The sequence below is a fragment of the Puntigrus tetrazona genome, chromosome 15 (assembly GCF_018831695.1).
Source record: "Puntigrus tetrazona isolate hp1 chromosome 15, ASM1883169v1, whole genome shotgun sequence".
Taxonomy (NCBI): Eukaryota; Metazoa; Chordata; class Actinopteri; order Cypriniformes; family Cyprinidae; genus Puntigrus; species Puntigrus tetrazona.
This window is the reverse complement of record NC_056713.1, coordinates 17,789,845-17,809,569: the sequence shown is the minus strand read 5'-3', so window position 1 is coordinate 17,809,569 and position 19,725 is coordinate 17,789,845. Positions and strand designations below refer to the sequence as shown.

Sequence of the window (19,725 nt, the reverse complement as noted above, 5' to 3'; positions counted from 1 at the left end):
GCCATCCGCAGGTCATTCTTAAGCCGTTGCATTAATGAGACGCCCAGAAAACATTTACGTCGACCGCCATTTTGTTCCCTGCAATTTACCGGAGGGGTCTGTCAAGCAGCGTTTCAAGAAAGATTTTGTGAAAGCACACAGATAGCTGCCCTATTTTATTACTTGCTTGGGTTCGGTATACATTCATTTATGAAGTGACTGTTAACACAAATCAATGCAAATCGATCAATTAGGGATGCAACATTCATGAAGCCCTGGGTTTGTTCACATCGGCACGAGTCGAATGGTTGGGAATTTGTGTGCAGAGACTTGTGCAAAGGAAAACATGAAATGCCAAAGAAGACTGTTGGAGCTTACAGTATATTAACTCTTCGGTCACGGCGAGTCTTTACTGCAGGTATCGGTAGACTTTGAAGCAGTGGTTTCCAGAGTCTGCCACGGCCACATGGCCATCTGACGTGAGAGCCAGACCCTGCGGACCGTACAAAGGATCTGCCGTCGTGTTGATGTACGACAGAAAAGAGCCAGCGCTGTCAAACACCTAAACAGCAAAACATACTTTTAGTGTGCAGTTTTACTTTAAAACCCCGATTATTTGATGAAAGTAAAAATTTGTGTGGTTAAATGATCAATCACAATGCAAAATTTAAGCTTTGTTAAAGTTTTACATATGTATGTGTACTGTGTACTGTTTATTGTGTATATATAAAGACATATATTTATATATATGAAAATATTTGCATGTATTTATGTGTATATATTTATATTCATATAAATTATATCATATATGAATATATTTAATATGTAAATGTTTCTTAAATATATGCATGCATGTGTGTATGCATATAAACATAATAAATACACTCAGTATACATATATTATGTAAACAAGTGTAATTTTGAATGCAATTAATCATTTGACAGCACTAATAAAAAAAATTGTTTTAATTTAAAATGTACAAATATACACACATATATATATATATGTGTGTGTGTGTGTGTGTGTGTGTGTGTAATTATATTACAAAATAATGTAATAAAACTTAATACAATATAATAAAATATAATTTAAAAAATGTCTCAAATAATAATTACATAATAATAAATAATAAGATGAAGAAGAAGAAATTAAAAAATAAATAAAATTTAAAATAAAAAATACAGCAAAAATTAAATATATAGGATTTGTTTTTTATTTACAGTAAAAAAAAATAACAAAAAGAAGTCTCAGAAATCATGCTTTCTTTGCAGCTGGTATTAGTTTTGATATTTTACCTAAAGTGATGAAACTCATAAATTTTGAATCCTGTCTCAAGTGTGTAGATACTTAAGTCATTGTCTACTAACTTTAACTAAAAGTTTCTACGTTGTTTAGGAATTTCATTACTCAAATGACAAAACAACATAACGGAAATGAATAGCCCACCTGTATCCTACTGTTACCCCAGTCTGCAACAATAATATTCCCATTGCCATCTACAGCCACTCCGGTGGGTGCGTTGAACTGGCCGTTCCCTTCGCCGTGAGAGCCAAATTTAAACAGGAACTCGCCATCAGCATTGTAAACCTGCAAGAAACCAGAATCCCAAAGCAACCCACATTAACTGAAAACGAACAGTGTCGAAAAAAAGTGTGTGAAAAGCGTCTTTGAAGCTGCACAAAAGCAAAAGTTACATAAACGTGACACAATAAAAACAGACAGCAGATCTGGTTAGTCTTTGACGTGTTATGTTATGACATGTAGATAATTTACACAGTGAAGAGAAGAGCTTAATGTACCTTAACAGAATGATTGTGGAAGTCTGTCACAACAATTTCATTCTTGTTGTTGATGGCCACAAAATGAGGACCTTATAGCCATAGAAGGAAAAAGACAGAGATGATGTTTTGTTTCTAAGGAAATATCTAGCAACAGAGAGAACACTTGATTCGAGTCTCTCAGCATTCATGTGGATAATTAATTAACCTACAAGGCTTTCTATATCATTTTAAGATGATAAATAATCAATAATGCAATCTAACTGCACAGAATTAAAGTAATAAATCAAATAAAACATTTGAATACTCACTGAAGGCCGGGCCGGATTTACTCTGCTTTGGCTCTGTCGGCGTATTCGGGGTACTTTTATCTGCAGAGAAAGGAACATCGATTAAAGCATGATCTGGCCATTAATTAAATGCTATAGAAAAATAAAAGAATATTACCTGTAAATTGCCTCTCTGATGTTCCTTTGGCACCAAATTTGGTCACCAGCTTGCCGTTGGATTGGAAAATAAAGACACAGCAGGCCTTGTTGTCCGCTGTGATAATATGACCATTCTTGTCCACGGCCACTCCTTTGGGACCCATCAGACGCCCTGCACCGATTTTATTCTGACAGGAAAACATTAGCACGTCACTAATTATTAATCAGATCAATGTGCCACTTTATGGAGTAACACAAGCGACATAAATTAGTAAAGCTATCTGATGTTTGGAAAAAGCAAGTTCAAACATCTTTAAAAAGGGTTTTATACTAGTTTTAATGTAATATTTTGATATGTTTAATGTTTAAGGTATAATAATCAATATATAATTAATTGTATTTTTTAATTATATATTGTAAAAAAATCCCTATGACATCAATGAGGAAGGCATGTCTAGAAATGTCTAAAATATACAAAATATTTATTTTTTGTACTGAACTCTTTTAATGTTTGAAACATTTAAAAAAATGTATGATACATTAAATCCATATTCTATGACTTTTAGAATCATGTTTATTTCATTATCAATTTATCATTCCTTTTACAACAATATCTATGATTTTTTTATTAATTTTATATATATATATATATATATATATATATATATATATATATATATATATATATATATATATATATATACCTGTAACTTACCTTAAACTTGCCGTCTGGAGAGAAGATGCTGAGCCACCTGTTGTCATAGTCGGCTACAATAATGTCACCATTCATGTCCACTGCAATGCCAGTGGGGCGCTGGAGCTGGCCAGGAGAGCGACCTCTGACCCCAAACTTCAGTTTGAATTGACCATCATTGGAAAACACCTAGAAGATTCCAGAATACAGCATATAAATGACTCTGGCCAAGCGGTACGCATGTATTCATATATCCATCTGTTAAAGGTGGCCATCTTTAACCTGTATGCACTGGTTGTTGCTGTCGGCGACCACGATTCGCCCGTTGCTGGTGGTAGAGATGCCCTGCAGGTTGGAGAACTCCCCCCGCTCTCGACCCCTCGTCCCTGTCAGATCAAATAAGACGTCAACTGATGAATTGAGATGCAAGCCGAAAATAAAGCAGAATGCAAAAATGACCTTAAAACACTGAAACAGTACAGCACTGTTATCTTCAGGAAATCATTTCTTTGTTGACCTTTATATGGGTCAAAGACGTCAAGATGTCCAAATCAAAAGAAATTTACAAAAATGATTGTATGCCTATAGAAAGCACAATAAATATAAGTGTCTACTTTTGAGGTTACAGCCAAGTTTTTGGAGAATAAAATGTTAAAATTTGGTTGAAATAATTGGCATTCAGTGCAATACAATATTTACGTAAAAATTCAAACAACATGCTTATTCTGACTTCTACATATTAAAATATATAAAACAATAAGGGAGCATATTCAATTTTAATGTGTTTTAAATTAGTAAAAAAAAAACTTACTGGGAAATGGGCAAAACTTTAAAAATGTAAAATTACAACTAATTAGTATTCGGTGTGAAAGTAATTAGTTATTTAATCTCTCATAAATTGATTTTTGTTGTAAATATGCCTGACAAAATTGTTACACACAAACACACACATATACTGTAAATGAATTTTTCATTTATATTTTATCTTAATAAAATTTTCTAACTGAATCTGTCTGTCTGTCATATATATATATATATATATATATATATATATATATATATATATATATATATATATATATATATATATATATATATATATATACATACATACATATATATATATATATATATATATATATATATATATGAATAATTAACTAATTACATCTATTATTTAAATATATTATTGTTTATGTATATGTTTAATATCAAAATGTTTTATTAAATATGCTTTAAAAATACATTACATAAAAAATAGAAAAAAGATATATATTTTATAGATTTTTTTGCATCCAGGAAACAATTTGAAGTGAAAACGAAAAGAACCATGCAACTCTTCACTCACCCACTCTGTAGATGAGTTCATCTTCAATGGGATTCTCCTTCTTCTTTGTTGTACTGTACATGCTCGAGGGTCTGCGCACCGCCTTCTGACGCACGTGTCCTCCGCCCCCTCCACCTCCTCCGGGTGACTTCACACGTCTCTTCACGTCATCAGGTGACTGCGGGGCGTCGCAGGGTTTAACGGCGCGCAGGCGGAAGGGGCTGCCCCTCACAGGCTGCCCGTAGAGCAGGACAGAGAAGGAGAACTCGCCCTCTGAGCGCAGAGTGTAGCCGATCTCATAAGTGCCATTCTTGTTGTCCGTTATGTCTGTTTCAGTGACGCTTCCGTCTGGGCCGCTGATCTGAGCCCTCAGTGCAGCATTTCCAGTCTTTACCAGCTCACCGTCTTTGTCCTGGGGAAGCAGTTGGATGCTTTTGTTACAAACTTAAATCATGCTACAGCATTTATTACGAAAACAGTCTGTCTGAAACAACCAGTGGTTTGTATCTTGCTTAAGGACACAGTAGTGATTTTCTTAGATCAAAATTACATTAGTGATATTAAAAAATGTATATTTATAAAAGTCAATAAAAATAATAAACTTAATTTATAATCTATATTATTTTAATTTACTATGTGTACAATGTTATCATATAATTTATTTTTGTAAAATTAATGTTTCCAATAAATAATTATTGTATCAATGCATATTATAAAATAAATTAAATGAAAATATATTATGCAATTTTTTTCTTTATTGTAGAACTATATTACAGAATTTTTATTGTTTTATTTTCATATAGAATAAAAAATAATAACATAACATTTTTAAAAATCTATAAATTATTGCTGTCAAGCGATTAATCGCAATTATGTGCATCCAAATAAGTTTATAAAAAAGTTTTGTTTACATTATATATATGTGTGTGCATATTAAGTATATTTATTATGTATATATAAATACAATACATTAATTTATATATGTTACGTTTATATATTAAATGTATATATATATATATATATATATATATATATATATATATATATATATATATATATATATATATATATATATATACAAGAATATAAATGTATATACATGTAATATATTTTCAAAATATGTACTGTATGTGTGTGTGTTTTTAAATACATAATAAATATATACAGTACACATTTATTATGTAAACAAAAACTTTTATTTTGGATGAAATTAATCATGTGACAGCACTACTATAAATATAAACCTAACCTAAGCATTTATTGTCAATTATTTACATATCGGTGCCAGCAAGACTTTTCTATCAGTTTGTACAGTACATTTACAGTACAGTAAGTTTTCAAACTGATCACTGTAATCATCACTAACCTTAGTGGTCACTGTAACAGTGGCATTCTGCCCGACAACAGCATGTCTGAGACCCTCTCCAGTAGCCACGCTGGTGTGCCCCACGGCGCTGGTGGTGAGCAGGACTCCCAGGTTCTGGATGGAGCGGCGCAGACCCTCGGTCTCCACTTGACAGTCCAGGTGGCCGTTCTCGTGGGGCTGCTCTGGGAAGGCGTGGCGGGCCAGAGCGCCCATTCTCTCTCCCATCTGCTTCTGCACCAGGAGCACCTCCGTGGGGCTGCCATGGTTCAGGGCCTGCTCTGTGAAGCTACAGCTGCTCTGGATGTTCTCCTTCCCTTGTAGTAGTGCAGTGAGTTGGGCCTGCAGCACCTGCAGCAGCATACGCATTTAATATACAGTCATTATTAAAACAACAGTATGTGAATGTAATTTCAAATTCTTTACAAAATATTTAAATAATAAAATAAATAATACATATAATAAATCATTATTTGAATATATATATATATATATATATATATATATATATATATAAAAATAAAATACATTGAAATTAAAACTTGAAATTTTAAATAAAAATAAATAATCATTTGATTTTAATATGTAATAATATTATCATATTTACCATAAATATAAGTAGAAAACTGAAAATATAAAATCTTAAGCTAATTCAAAATATGAACAAATACTATAAATAATACTAAAATAATATTGCTGGGTAAAATTAGCTTGAGGTATTCAAATAAAATAAAATAAAATAATAAAATCCCATGGAAAAAAGCAAATGAATTTGGAATGACATGCATAAGTAATGTACTGTATGTAAACAGTAAGCTTGTCACCTTCTGCTTGGTGCTGCAGATGTTCTCCAGGTCAGTGATGAGGGCAGTCTTGCGCTGATGCAGAGCTTTCTCCAGTTCCTCGAATGTATTGCTGATCTCCGTCACGGCCTCATTCTTCCTGTCCGTTAGCTGCTTAGAGATCTCATTTACCAGCTCTATAGCTGCAGTCAGCTGAGGAAGCCTGCGGATGCAGAATAAGGGCGACCTTCAGTCAAACTTTCCATCATTTTAAATACATGAGCTTTAAATACTGGCTCAGTTTAGCAGTGAGCTGAGTATTATTTTTGGCTGCATGAACCTGTTGCGAATAGCATCCAGCTGGTTCTTCAGTGCAGCTTTGTGCTGCTCCAGAACATCCCGCAGTGGAACGGTCACATGTTCTCTGTGCTCTCCTTCAGTGCATTCCAAACACATGGCTGTTTCACAAGACTCGCAGTAAAACTCCATCACCTGCAGAGGGCGACAGAAACTCACTCAAATGCTGCACACACAGACGGAGAAAGACTGTTTGGAGTTGCAGAATGCAGAACCTAATAAAGTAATAAATAAGTACTTCCACTAGTAGAGGTGCTATTGTAAATTCTATTGCTTATATATATGTTTAATATATATAATAAAATCAAATCAAATCAAAACACACAAAAACCATTAGAACTGCAACAAATTATATATATATATATATATATATATATATATATATATATATATATATATATATATATATATATATATATATATATATATATATACACACACATATATGTGTGTGTATTCATAAAATATAGATGAAATCATTGGCAACTAAACCAAATTTAAAAAAGTTTAAGTGTTAAAATTTTACTAAAATCAATAATAAATTGAAAACAATTACCAAAACATAAACAAGTGAAAAAGCAAACTGAAAATATGAAGGTGAAGGCTAATTCAAAATATTACTTAATACTATAACGGCATAAGGATAATACTACAACATCACTGCTGGTAAATAACAATTAGCTCGGCTTATTTAAAGTATATGAACATAACTACAAATCATAATATCTCTAGCTTGAAATCCTGCAAATGTCCCAAAACATCTACTGTACATCTACATCTACAGTACTTTCCAAAGTATATACTTCTAATAGATTTATTGGACAGTAAGAAGCCAGGATGTGAGCTTACCTTGCCCTCGTGGTTGGGGCAGGAAAGGGGCGGGGCATATGTAGCAGCGCCGGCTGACTCCAGCCCGCTCGAGGCCTCGGGACGGGTGCAGTCCTGCTCCCTCTGCAACACCTCCATCAGATTAGTTATGAAGAAATTGTTCTGCAGTGCTGCAACACCCTTTTCAGGCAGGATGGAGGTCTGTCTGCACACGGGGCAGGAGAGGGTCAGGGACTGAGGGGGGATGTAGTTCTGGAGGCATCTGTGAAAACAAGCGCAAGCTGAAAAGATTTCCCTCCAAGGTCAAATGGATTATTAATGCACCAGGCGTATCCTGAGACGAGTGGTCTGACTGTCTGTGTTCAATTTTTCATTAAATTACAGTAGTAAATATTTTGACAGGACGATATAAAGTAACAAAAATGAAAGCAATTAACTGTCATGTGAGGACACACGATTTGTTGATAGAAGCGGAAAAAAAAACCGGAGGCTCACATTCCAGCTCAGTGACGGCAGAGGGGATACGCTCATGTCTGCGTTCGCCTTACTTGGCGGATTCGAAACGTGATGTCATACGACAGCCATTCTAAAGAGAAATCCAGCATCTGTGACATTGCTTTGCTCTTATTTAGGACGCCATGGAAGAGCTTTAAGTCGAACTGTACGTGTGATGTGGTGCGTTGGAGCTGAACAGGGTTTTTTAATTTTTTTCTCTGTAGGAGCAGAGCGGCGGACCAACAGAGCAGACCAAGTGGTGAATTTTAAAATGGTTGAAATGAGAGGCTAAAAGCAATGTATGGCAGCCAAACACTGTGAGGTGAAGGCAGTGACATCTCTCACAAATATTTAAACTTTGCTACATATCACTCAGTAATAGTACTAATTTTTCATATGCATATTACTCATTTTAACTCATTTCAATTTTTAAATGCACAATGTTTCTGGACCTTTTTTAATTCAAAAATAAATAAATGTCTTTTACTTTAGTTTTATTTTTAATTTAATTAAACATAATTATTTTAACCAATAAAATCAATAAAAATGTTCAATGTGGCTAGGCTGTAAATAAAATAACTGTATACTAACAGTGATTTTTGTTTCATTATTAAATTGAAATATATATATATATATATATATATATATATACACTGTATATTACAAATAACAAAATAACAAAAAGTAAAAAACTGGTATTAAATGGATACTCAGACAATTCAGAAATTGTTTTAATGATTTTTGTTCTTTAATTATATATATATATATATATATATATATATATATATATATATATATATATATATATATATATATATATATTGAATAATATAGTGAATATTTATTTATATTTATTTTTATTTTTTGGAGAATTAATATAAATATTATCTATATTAATATTATATTCTATACTGTTATATGAAACTAAATAAAAATGAGATTTGGGTGGGGACTGAACTGGTTCACACAAGCATTTTGAACCTTGACAGTCCAGGTGGACTTTTGAACCTTTGTAACATTTTGTTACCTTAGTTTGATCTGCTATAATACAACATTACAAAAATAAAATAAGATTCATACTACTATTTGTCAGAAAAAGTATTTTGTTATTTAAAAAGGTCAAGCTAGTATCATGCAACTAAGAAATGTGGTTAATTTAGTTATTTCCCACACTCTATCATCTTTAAGTCAAGCAGATTGCAGTGATTTCACAGACACTCCCCCGAAGAGGCAGCGTTTAGCAGCTTTCTTCCACATCAGTGAACACAGACAGTCTTTAGCATATAGTGAAAGCAGCATTGAGGCTGTGATTGCGTGCTTGTAAGCATTTGTTCATTCATGCATGAGGCTCTTTCTGTTGAGATGTGTCCGTTTACCTCTCGCAGAAGGTGTGCAGGCAGGGCAGGACTTTGGGATTGTGGTAGTGCTCCAGACAGATGCTGCAAACCAGGAACTGCTTGTCTATTTGACGCACCACTGGGCTGGTGCTGCCACTTTCCCGCTTAGCCATCGTGAGAGGCATTCAAATGAAGAGACAGAGGCCTCTCAGACTACAAGAGAGAGACGGAAAGAACGGAAATCTTTAAATACAGCTGTAGGTCTATCTGTACAACTCCAAAGGGAAACTTGCATAGAGCTTTTTACGCATGACAACATTTTAAATACAACTAAGTACAATGAAATAACAAACGTTTTAAAAAAGTGGCCACATATTTCTTTATACACCAATATTAAAAATGTGGTCAGTAACATTTATTTATTAGTCACAATCAATCGCATCCAAAATAAAAGTTTGCATTTATATATTTGTGCTATATTATTATGTATACATAAATGCACACACATGCACGTATATATTTATATTTAAATCTAATTAATATTATATTTAAATATATTTTTATATAATATGACGTTTATTACATATATACATGCATTTATATATACATAATAAATATACACATTACACATACAGTATATTTAGTAAAAAAAGCAAACTTTTATCTTGGAAGCGATTAATGGTGATTTTATGATTAATCACTACTATTTATTTTTTTATCATTTATTTAGCAACAACGCATTAAACTGATCAAAAATGAGGCAAAAATAAAAATCACATTCTCACATAAAAATATAAAGCAACACAAATCAATAATTTCTTTAGCACCCAATCAGCATATTAAAAAGATTATATGACGCTCTACACAAATGACATTTTTATATTATATTAAAATAGATAACAGCTGTAGCCGTCAGCTACACCCATGACACACATTCATGTGAACATCTGTCTGTTCAGATCGAACAGATTAACCCTGATCCCTCCATCCACCGACAACATGTTATTGTTTCAGTATCATACAGCATTGGTTTATGTTCCACAAAAACAAATGGGATGTGAAATCCCATGATACCCAAAACATAACAGTCTTTCTGTTACTGAGAGAGTCATATGTCAGTCAGTCAGTCAGTGTGGATGTGTTTGTGAGAGCACATGGTTTTGTTTGCTGTTTCAGTGTCCATGAGCCTCCTCGTCTGCAATGATGTTCCAACTATGACCCACATCTGATTCTGTTTTTCTCAATTTTAGGATTAGAGTGTGAGGATTTTGTCTACTGAAAATATGACTTTTATATTCCATGTTACAACACAAGCCACGTGTCAGCACTTCTCCTCAGACAGCAAACATGAACAGCTGGAGAAACATTAACTGCAGCAATACTGTAAACAAAACTGTTTGTCTGCGTAACGTCAAGTGGGTCGGTGAAGGCAAGAACACCTTCACAAGTGAACTTTTATACTTTATACCTTTTATATATAAAAAGAGGGTTTGTTGTATACTTTATAATTTCTTTATATTTTTCTGTAACATTTTCACTGAGGCTAGACAACTAGAAATATTTTTATTTCATATATTATTTAATTCATAATTTTGTATTTAATAATTACTCCTTTATTATTCATTTAACAATTCATTAATCATTTAAGCATTTTTGCGATATTACATGTGGTTCGACTTTAGTGGCGTTTTAAAAAAAAAGTTTTATGTTTTCTGGAGTGTTTTTCCTAACTTAAAATTATTTTAAGTGGAAAGGCACTTACTTCTGTCTCTCACAGCCTCGTTTTTACTCATTAAATACAGTCTGCGTCTCACATTAGCGCAGTCTGATGAACGAACACACAGCTGCTGTGAGAAGACAGGAAAACTGCAGACTCATCTCTCACGTCCTGGGATTAAAAGCCTCCCCGTTCCCTCATGACTAACCTGTAACGTCAGATGTTCTGTACTTCGCGAGTAATCTTTCATTTCCGGCTTATGGAAAAGCAGCTGATTGCGGCACTCCGGAGCTGCGGAGTTTCACCCTCTCATATTCTGTTCTCTTTATCCTGCCTTAAGCTGTTTACTCAGACTTTAATAAAAATGGCATTTGAAATGTTATCTATCAGAGTGCTGCACCTTTCGTTTCTCTCTCTTCACAGGAGGAAGGAAAAAAAGGAAGTCTTTAAACGGAACTTCCTAAAAATCCTCCCAGTTCCTTCCTATGTGTTTACAGCGAGAGAGAGAGAGAGAGAGAGAGAGAGAGAGAGAGAGAGAGAGAGAGAGAGAGAGAGAGAGATTAATACGTTAAGATGAATAGGAAAAAGAGAAGATTTGTCTCTCTCTGTCCAAAAAGGCAGCTGTCCTTATTATTACAGAAGAGGGAAAACCCTAGGGAAATTTTACAAACAATAAATTTCACATGCCGATAACACTGTTTATTTGCACATGTCTGCAGCTGTTTCGTATTAGCACCAAGTTCACTAAAGCAATTATGCAAAGCAGGCAACGGGCATCCAAAAAAAAGCAGCAGACCCCTTAGATTTGGCATACTTTGTTTTGAATGCACAGCACCACCCCACTGCGATCCAGACACCTGAACAAACACTTAAAAAAATGAATAAAACGCAAAATATGTAGCAATGTTCAGTTGTTTTCATTTGGCCATCTAGATTTTGCTCTTCTATCCATCTATTGACCATCATTCTCAATTAAAGGGCCATGTCAGAATTCAATACACATTCATAACAGTACCATAACGCATGCAAGGATTAAGGATACATTTGAAAAAAAAAAATATATTTTACTTACAATTTCTGCCCAATTAAATATTTGAGAGCTTGACTTGGCTTTATTAATTCTTTTTATTATTCTTTTTAATTCAATACTTGTTTTAGCTTGTATGTTTGTTTTTTTATGTCTGGGAAGTTCAATGAAGCCCTCTATTGGGCCCCGGACCCCCGATTGAGAACCATGTTTACTCAGAAAAAAAAACAATGGAAAAGCTGTGTAGTGGAATTCTGTGCGAACAGCCCCTAATGCTACTGATCAATAGACAACGCATACATCATGCTAGCTCAATCTATAATAACGGGACTAATTTGGCATAAAAAACTGTAAAGATAATGAAGACAGAACGAGTTACAGAAGCAGCAAAACCAAAAATATTTACTTTAGGATAAATGGCAGTCAGTGAGGCTCTATAACAGTTGAATCCAATCAGTTCCAAAGCCGCAGAATCTCTGCAGAGAAATGGATCGAGGGATCAACAGATAAACAAAATACATTTTCTGGATGATGCTGATTTTAAAACAGGATAATAGGAATATATATATGTAGTAAGATGGCCACACTTTAAATATATTTAAATATTACTCATTGGCGCTACCTCCAGTGTATATACACACAAAACACCTGCAAGATTATCCATGGTCTTGAAAAACACACAAGACAGGGTTGAGGATTTTCTCAAGCAGATCTTATTGTTTGGTTTCCGTGCTCCAGTCAAGCCCAGTAACCAAGAAACACCAGCGTGGCCCCCCTTCGCTCTGCCGCCCCACCCCCTTCACCAGCAGCCCTTCCCGCTTTCTTTAACCGCTTCTCACCGTCTCTCCCTCTCTCGTCATGCTCTCTAGACATATGCTTACCTTAAAGCTAGGTATGAGTCTATCTGTCATAAGAGTCCGTGTCCATGCCTTAAAGACGGGACTTCAAACTAACATTTTGTTCAGACGTCATATTCAGACTCAAGCTAAAAATGAACGTTTTTACATTTCAGCTAGGGTTTTGTAAATGTTGTCACCCTATATGGGGTAAGTTGTCACGAAGCAATATGAAATAATATGTTTAATCTAAAGTTTCCATTTTAGAGTAAAATATAAACTTGTGGCCATAAGCCATATTGATACTCTCGCCCAATCTTTCTCACAATGTGTTAATGAGCTTAATGACCCCCCTGCAGCCAAAAGCACCATGAACAATCTGGATCTGATACACGCCACCTCTGAAAACACACCCTGTGTATATTCACACCCTCTTAAAATCTGATCTTGAGGAAAAATGTTTACCCTTAAGGTCATTTTCCTGTGTTTAGTGCACTGTTTTTTATTATCAATCGCCAATAATAGTGACTATCGTGAAAAAACAATTTAAAATAGCTTTTTTTCCAATTGAATATATGTTAGAAAGTAATTTATTCTCTGATGGTGAAGCTGCATTTTCAACTGGCATTACTTCTATGTCCCAGAATCCTTCAGAAATCATTCTAACATTCTGGTTTGCTGTTTATGAAGCTTTTTTTTTCAACGTTAAAAACAGCTGTGCTGTTAATATACACCACCAAGTGAGCCTTTACCTCAAACTACACGGGTATGCCTTCAGATGTCCCAGATAGCTGGAGAATAATGAGGACCAACATAGAGCAAAACGCAGTATAGCAAGCAGCGCTCTAGAGTACTTTCTAAAGAAGTCAGCACAGACTTCACTGATGCACTGATTTATGGCTTCCTGCCGAACGGATATCGTTGATAGTGTGCATTGTGTGGAAGCATAAATATTAAACAACAGCTACGCTTCATCATCTGAATGTTGCTAAAGAATCAAAAAGAAATCCCATTAATACTGTATATACTATAATACTAAAAATACAGTATGCAACATTTCAACAAGCTGATATTCATTACACAATAAAGGTGCATTTTTTGGAAAAAGAATATTAATATACAGTAATACAGTCTTCGGGGTTGTATTATGCACAAGGTTTTAAGGACCTTTAACATATTTCTTTCTTAATGCCCCATTCTAAGACCTTTTCTCAGCAGGCATGGCATTTAATCGGATTGTAACAGAGGCTTACATTCAGAAGAAAAAAATCAGTCTGGGTCTAATCTGCCTGGGACAGAGAACACCCCCCCTGACTGTTTAGGACAATAGAGCTGAGCAGAGAGTCCAAGTCTGCATCATTTCCATAAATTCCACTTTCTTGCAATTAATCAACATTAGCGAGACAGCTCTGCAAGACAGCATGAGACTCTTTCCATTACCTGTGTCTAATTACAGGATATTGCGTGCAGCAAGCAATAAGCAATTTAACCACAGGCCTCAAGAAAGACCCTTGACAAAAGATGCGAGGTCTTTCTTAGTACACATATCTGCATGCTCAGACTTTTAGGAATCTATGAAATCTACGGAACACAAAGAAGCCGTTCCACAGACTATATAACTAGGCTGATCTCGCATGCTGAGAGTTGCGTAAGCGGTATTTACAGTGTTGTGTCTGGGGAGATGCCATGAGTCACAGAGCACTAACAGAAGAGATGCATCCGTGCTTCTTTATCCTTATATGTCAGGTTTAAACCGCAAACGTGGGCCGGAGAGGCTGGAATGAAAGAGTTATTTCCTGACACTGCATCCACATCCGGTCCGTCTATCCATGAATACTGAACAAATAAAGACTGCTTTTAAAATGGCTCGCAGAGGAGGATTTGTAGTATTGCACGGTATACTTCACAGTTGGACTATGCGCTATGATCAATGATCTTAGTGTTATTGTTCTGTCTAAATCTGTAAGCTCAAAGTTCAAGGTGCTAACATTTGAGCGTATAATCCCATTGCTTAAAGGCATAGTTCAGTTTCTGTATAAAGTACAAGTGGAGGATGTTTAAAGAATCTTTAAACGGTTTTCTTTCACAGTTCACTGCGATTACATCTGTCACGATCCAAAAATGACAAAACGCAGCATAAAAGAGATCTGTATGACTCACGTGCTACATTTTGAGTCCTCTGAAGTCATACGATATTTTAAGAACCGTTTCTTGTTGATCCAGTTCATGAACCGGACTGAAGGATTCATTTATAAATCGATCAGATCATTAAGTCTGCGATTTGAATTCAAGAACCAGACCAGGGCTGTGTTTCCCAAAAGCATCATAATCCTAAGTAGAGCGTTGAAACCACTGGCAGCAATAGTGTTTGCAATCTATTTAAGGCCTGTTCACACCAAGGGCAAGAACTATAAAGATAATAATATGTAGAGTTAGTTCTAAAAAAATCACTTTCAATATTAATACAATTAGCTTTATAATCATCATTCTAGGTGTTAATTGGCATTTAGACATACATGGCTTTGGGTAATGCAGCCCATTCTGATTCATCAATGAATCGTTCAGTCCAATTTGTGAACAAAATCAACATTTCAGAGAAAATAACCAATTTAAATAAATGATTAGTTCACAAATCTGACTCAGGTTTACAATGCTTTTGAGAAATGCAGCCCAATCTAATTCATCAGCGAACAGTTTAGTTCAATTTGTGAACTGAATCAACTGTTCAGTGAAAAGAACCAACTAAAACAAAAGATTTGTTCAAAAATCTGACAAGTCCAGTTCGAGTTAAATCACTGATTCGGTGATTCAGTTAAAAAAATTTTTTGACAATCAGTATGAGGTCATGATCTTTCGCTGAAGATTCTGATTCTTCACAATGATTCTTTTTCCATGACAAGAGTGTAAATATGACTAAAATACCTTGCATGAAAAAATACTCTTCTAGCAGTAAAGTAAACATTTACTTTTCACAGCAATCAAGAAAAACCTCTAGGGAAAGGAGATGAATACAAATACAAGAGCATTATTTGAAGTGTGAGCGTTAATGCAATCAGTGTCACAATAAACAGTCATAAAAATGCTGAGTGGCTCATTCTGACAATGATTCGACTAACAGTCACTGTCCATTGTTGACAGCGTCAGCCCTGATCTTCATCCACACCCGACCGAGACTGAATATCATCACGAATGAGACAGTTCATGAATTTCTTATCACATCTGATCCTGAATAGCCAAACAGTGCTGTTATTATGAGGCATGAAGACATGGCAGTCCTGCTGCGGCGGCCCAGATGCCAAGTCCTTTGGGAGATGCTTGGCTCCCGTTCAGCCTAATGAAAGCCTTGTCTGCTGCACCACGCGGCTCCCTGCATCTTTAAAACCAGATGGATGAATCTGTCCATTAATTCCTATCAGTTACTCCATATCATTTACCCAACGATTATTCAACACCATATTGACTCATTAGTACACTGTAGCAAGCAGAAGGATAAAAATGAAGCTATTAGTCTTTTGTTAAATGATATGAGATGCAGGGCAAATGTGCTGCAGTATAAGGTACATATGACACATTTTCAAAAGCAGTCATTAATCACTCTATATAAACTTGTGTTACAGTGTAGCATGGTCTAAACTAACCTACGGGTTAGTGATGGAGGAAAGCATGCCATGTTTTTTATGGTTTGTTTGTTTTCTTTAAATATGAATTTATTTATAAATATTATTTTTTTATAAAAGTTATAAAAATGCACTGTAGTAAAAACGTGGTCTGAGTTTTGAATATTGTAAATGTGTTATATACACAGTATATATATATATATATATATATATATATATATATATATATATATATATATATATATATATATATATATATATATATATATATACACACACACCTTTGTGGTTAAAATAACAATGTATTATTTGACTAAATTATTCAGAGCTGTCAAGCAATTTATTGCATACAAAATAAATGTTTTTGAATAAATGCACAGTATATATTATTAAAATATTTACGTGCATACATTTATATTAATTTAAATAACACCACATATAAATATATTAAATATATAAAAATAACATGTTTCTTCAATATGTACATACATAAATATACATAGTACACAAATATAATATTATGTAAACAAAAACTTTAATTTTGGATGCAATTAATCACGATTAATTGTTTGACAGCAGTAGTATATTTACAAAACTAGCAACCTTAACAGTAGTTAAAAAGTGTAGAATTGAAACAATTTAAACTGCAAATTAAGTGAGCATAAATATAAAAAAAAAAATGTTTTTATTTATATTACATATATTAGAATATACCGCATGTGTTATTGCATGTGTGGTTGGTTTTTATGTTTGTAGACCAATGATTATTTATTTCCTATGCTTTTTCTTTTGATTTAAATGTCTCATTACTTCGCCTGCACAGGTTAAGAAAGAAAGAGATCCCACACGCCAAATAAAATCAATCACACACTACCTAGACAAATCTAGTCAGCATGATTGGATTCGCTGTGATGCATGAGCGCACTTGGGTGTAACAAGTTCAATTCTGCACACACAGGCAGAAATACACAATTCTGCAAGGTCAAAATATTCCAGACCACCGGGCGCCGCCCAGCCCCCTGTCAACTCGATGGCAGGACTGCAGAGTAAACTGTCACTCACGCGAAGACGTGATTCCCGCACATCGATTCACCTGGAACGAGCTGCTGTCTGTCTGTCTGCTTTGCTTAGCATCAACCTGTCAGCATCTGTCCATCGTGAACCTTCACCAATCCCCGTACGGACACTAAACATGGCACGACACGCGGAATATCGACTTCCCCACAGCTATTCTTCTTGTAAAATAAAATGCACCATCGACAGCGTCTGCTTTCATTTTGCTGCAGCCGTAACACCAGTAACACAGTATCCCCATCACATTTGTTGTTTAAGTCTACTTGCGGCATCTCGCTATCCAACCTGCCAGGCTCAGAATCCAGCAGCATTCAGAAAGCAAACAACAAAAGGTCACTGAATATGCATTAACATCCTACTCAGAGCTGAAGCAGAATCTCACACCACTGCAGCGAAACATTTCTGCATGTCAGTGATAATGCAGTTAGATAATGCATGATCTGTAGCTAGGGGAAAAAACGTGCAACCGCTGATGCAAAGACTATACTTTCATCCTCAAACAGATGAAGACAGCGTGAAAGGAACAGCTGCGCATGTACTGTGCCAAAGCAGGCAACAGCTGCTTTAGAGGGCAGACTGGGCTGGTGAAACTTTCTCAAGACTACGGTCTCTACTTAACGCAGCGGATTCCCAACCTACACGTGTAAAAAAGATAAGCTCAGTGGAAAAGGGCTTATAAGTCTCTTCGTGTTAACATAAAACTATCTCCTTGGAAAATGAATACACTCAGACTGTAGCAAATCCATCCAAAGTCAGACTTTTCTGATGACTGCGTAAGCTGTCTTGCAGTTTCCGGACTGCAAATAAAGTATATGCGTTTAATCGCTGCTTGTATCAACACAACATGGCAACCTGTTCATCATCCCGCCTCCGTCACCAGCAAACCTGTCATTTTTAAAACAACACCAATTAGTCTTGCGCTGCTTTTACGGCAAATTACATTTTTAAGATGTCTTTTAACAACTAATGCATAAAACACTACATTTTTTCCACTTGAAATTCATGCCATGCATGCGTGAGCAGCGGTGCATTATGGAAGAAATTGCCTGACTGTAAAAACCATTTGAGACAGACTTTTGCAAGGATAATGATGCAGAGAAAAAATAGCCCTTTAGATGTACAGTAAGACTGCGCCTGATTTCTCAGTATAGCATCTGTAGTAAACTAAATAACAGTACTGTACTAAATACTCTAATCTACCAAACAGATCACTGTATGTCAACACTTAATGCAAAAAATGATTGTGTCAACAATATTCGTCTTAGTATTTATATAATCAAAATGCATAAAGTGTTTTTGTTGCTGTAAAATTATTATTTGTTTCAAAAGCAGACCATAATTAAAAATACACTTAGCACTTTAAAAATGGTTATGGGGCACAGACTAAAATCATTTGTATCAAAAATAATCTCACTAAATCTCAGTGTCATTTAAAATGTGCTAAAATATACATTACGCCCCTTTCAATTCAAAATAAATTCATCAGCAGGCCTTGCATGAACTTTACAAGATATGTACTTAGAGACAAAAGACCTATACAGGAGTGGTCACAGCCTAAGGACTCTGTAACAGCTATAAAAAGTGCAAATATTACGTGACGATATGACATTCACAGTAAAACAATGAAGCATGAAGACAGTCACAGATACTGTGTCATACTCGTTGACCTAAAGCACAGCCCCATGACATAAAGGGGAATCTACATCCTGCAGATATTTTAAGACTTCCTCACATCCTCGGAGACGGTGGACGAAAACCGTGGGTAACGTTTACAAAGAACAGTGGCTGATTTCAGCCGTCAGGCCACAGAGACGTGCGTCTCCTGTACGAATGTCAATGAATTATTCAACATATGTATCAGCGCATTCACCGCAATGACAAAACGAGTCTAAATTGGGAAGAGGCGACGGTAAGAAACTAGCGCACTCACGTGAAATTTGGGCCGGGTTTAGAGAAGAGTCAGCATGAATAACGGGAGAAAGCGTTTTTCATTGTCAATATCCGATAAATAATCCGGTTTTCATGTTTTTTTTTTCATGAAAAACTGCAGTCCTTTTCTCCGAATGGGAGAGTCGGCGAGGAGGGG

The 19,725-nt window shown here is 35.1% G+C and overlaps 1 protein-coding gene across 2 annotated transcripts in view; it reads right to left on the bottom strand.

Annotated features, from left to right (window-relative positions):
• Positions 1 to 19,725, bottom strand: part of trim3a (tripartite motif containing 3a) — a 20,924-nt gene extending 1,199 nt beyond the window's left edge. The window contains exons 1-14 of one of the 2 annotated variants that reach the window (XM_043258283.1): positions 19,570 to 19,725; positions 9,408 to 9,581; positions 7,558 to 7,798; positions 6,692 to 6,843; positions 6,394 to 6,574; positions 5,573 to 5,920; positions 4,228 to 4,618; positions 3,162 to 3,265; positions 2,901 to 3,068; positions 2,205 to 2,373; positions 2,069 to 2,128; positions 1,779 to 1,849; positions 1,426 to 1,566; positions 1 to 541 (exon numbers count right to left, since the gene is read on the bottom strand). The exon at positions 1 to 541 is cut by the window's left edge and continues 1,199 nt beyond it. In XM_043258283.1, coding sequence (XP_043114218.1) covers positions 389 to 541; positions 1,426 to 1,566; positions 1,779 to 1,849; positions 2,069 to 2,128; positions 2,205 to 2,373; positions 2,901 to 3,068; positions 3,162 to 3,265; positions 4,228 to 4,618; positions 5,573 to 5,920; positions 6,394 to 6,574; positions 6,692 to 6,843; positions 7,558 to 7,798; positions 9,408 to 9,553 — 2,325 coding nt within the window. In that variant the 5' untranslated portion in view covers positions 9,554 to 9,581; positions 19,570 to 19,725 and the 3' untranslated portion in view covers positions 1 to 388. Of the gene's footprint in view, positions 542 to 1,425; positions 1,567 to 1,778; positions 1,850 to 2,068; positions 2,129 to 2,204; positions 2,374 to 2,900; positions 3,069 to 3,161; positions 3,266 to 4,227; positions 4,619 to 5,572; positions 5,921 to 6,393; positions 6,575 to 6,691; positions 6,844 to 7,557; positions 7,799 to 9,407; positions 9,582 to 11,293; positions 11,485 to 19,569 lie in introns of those variants that run through there. The other variant, XM_043258285.1, reaches the window with a different exon arrangement.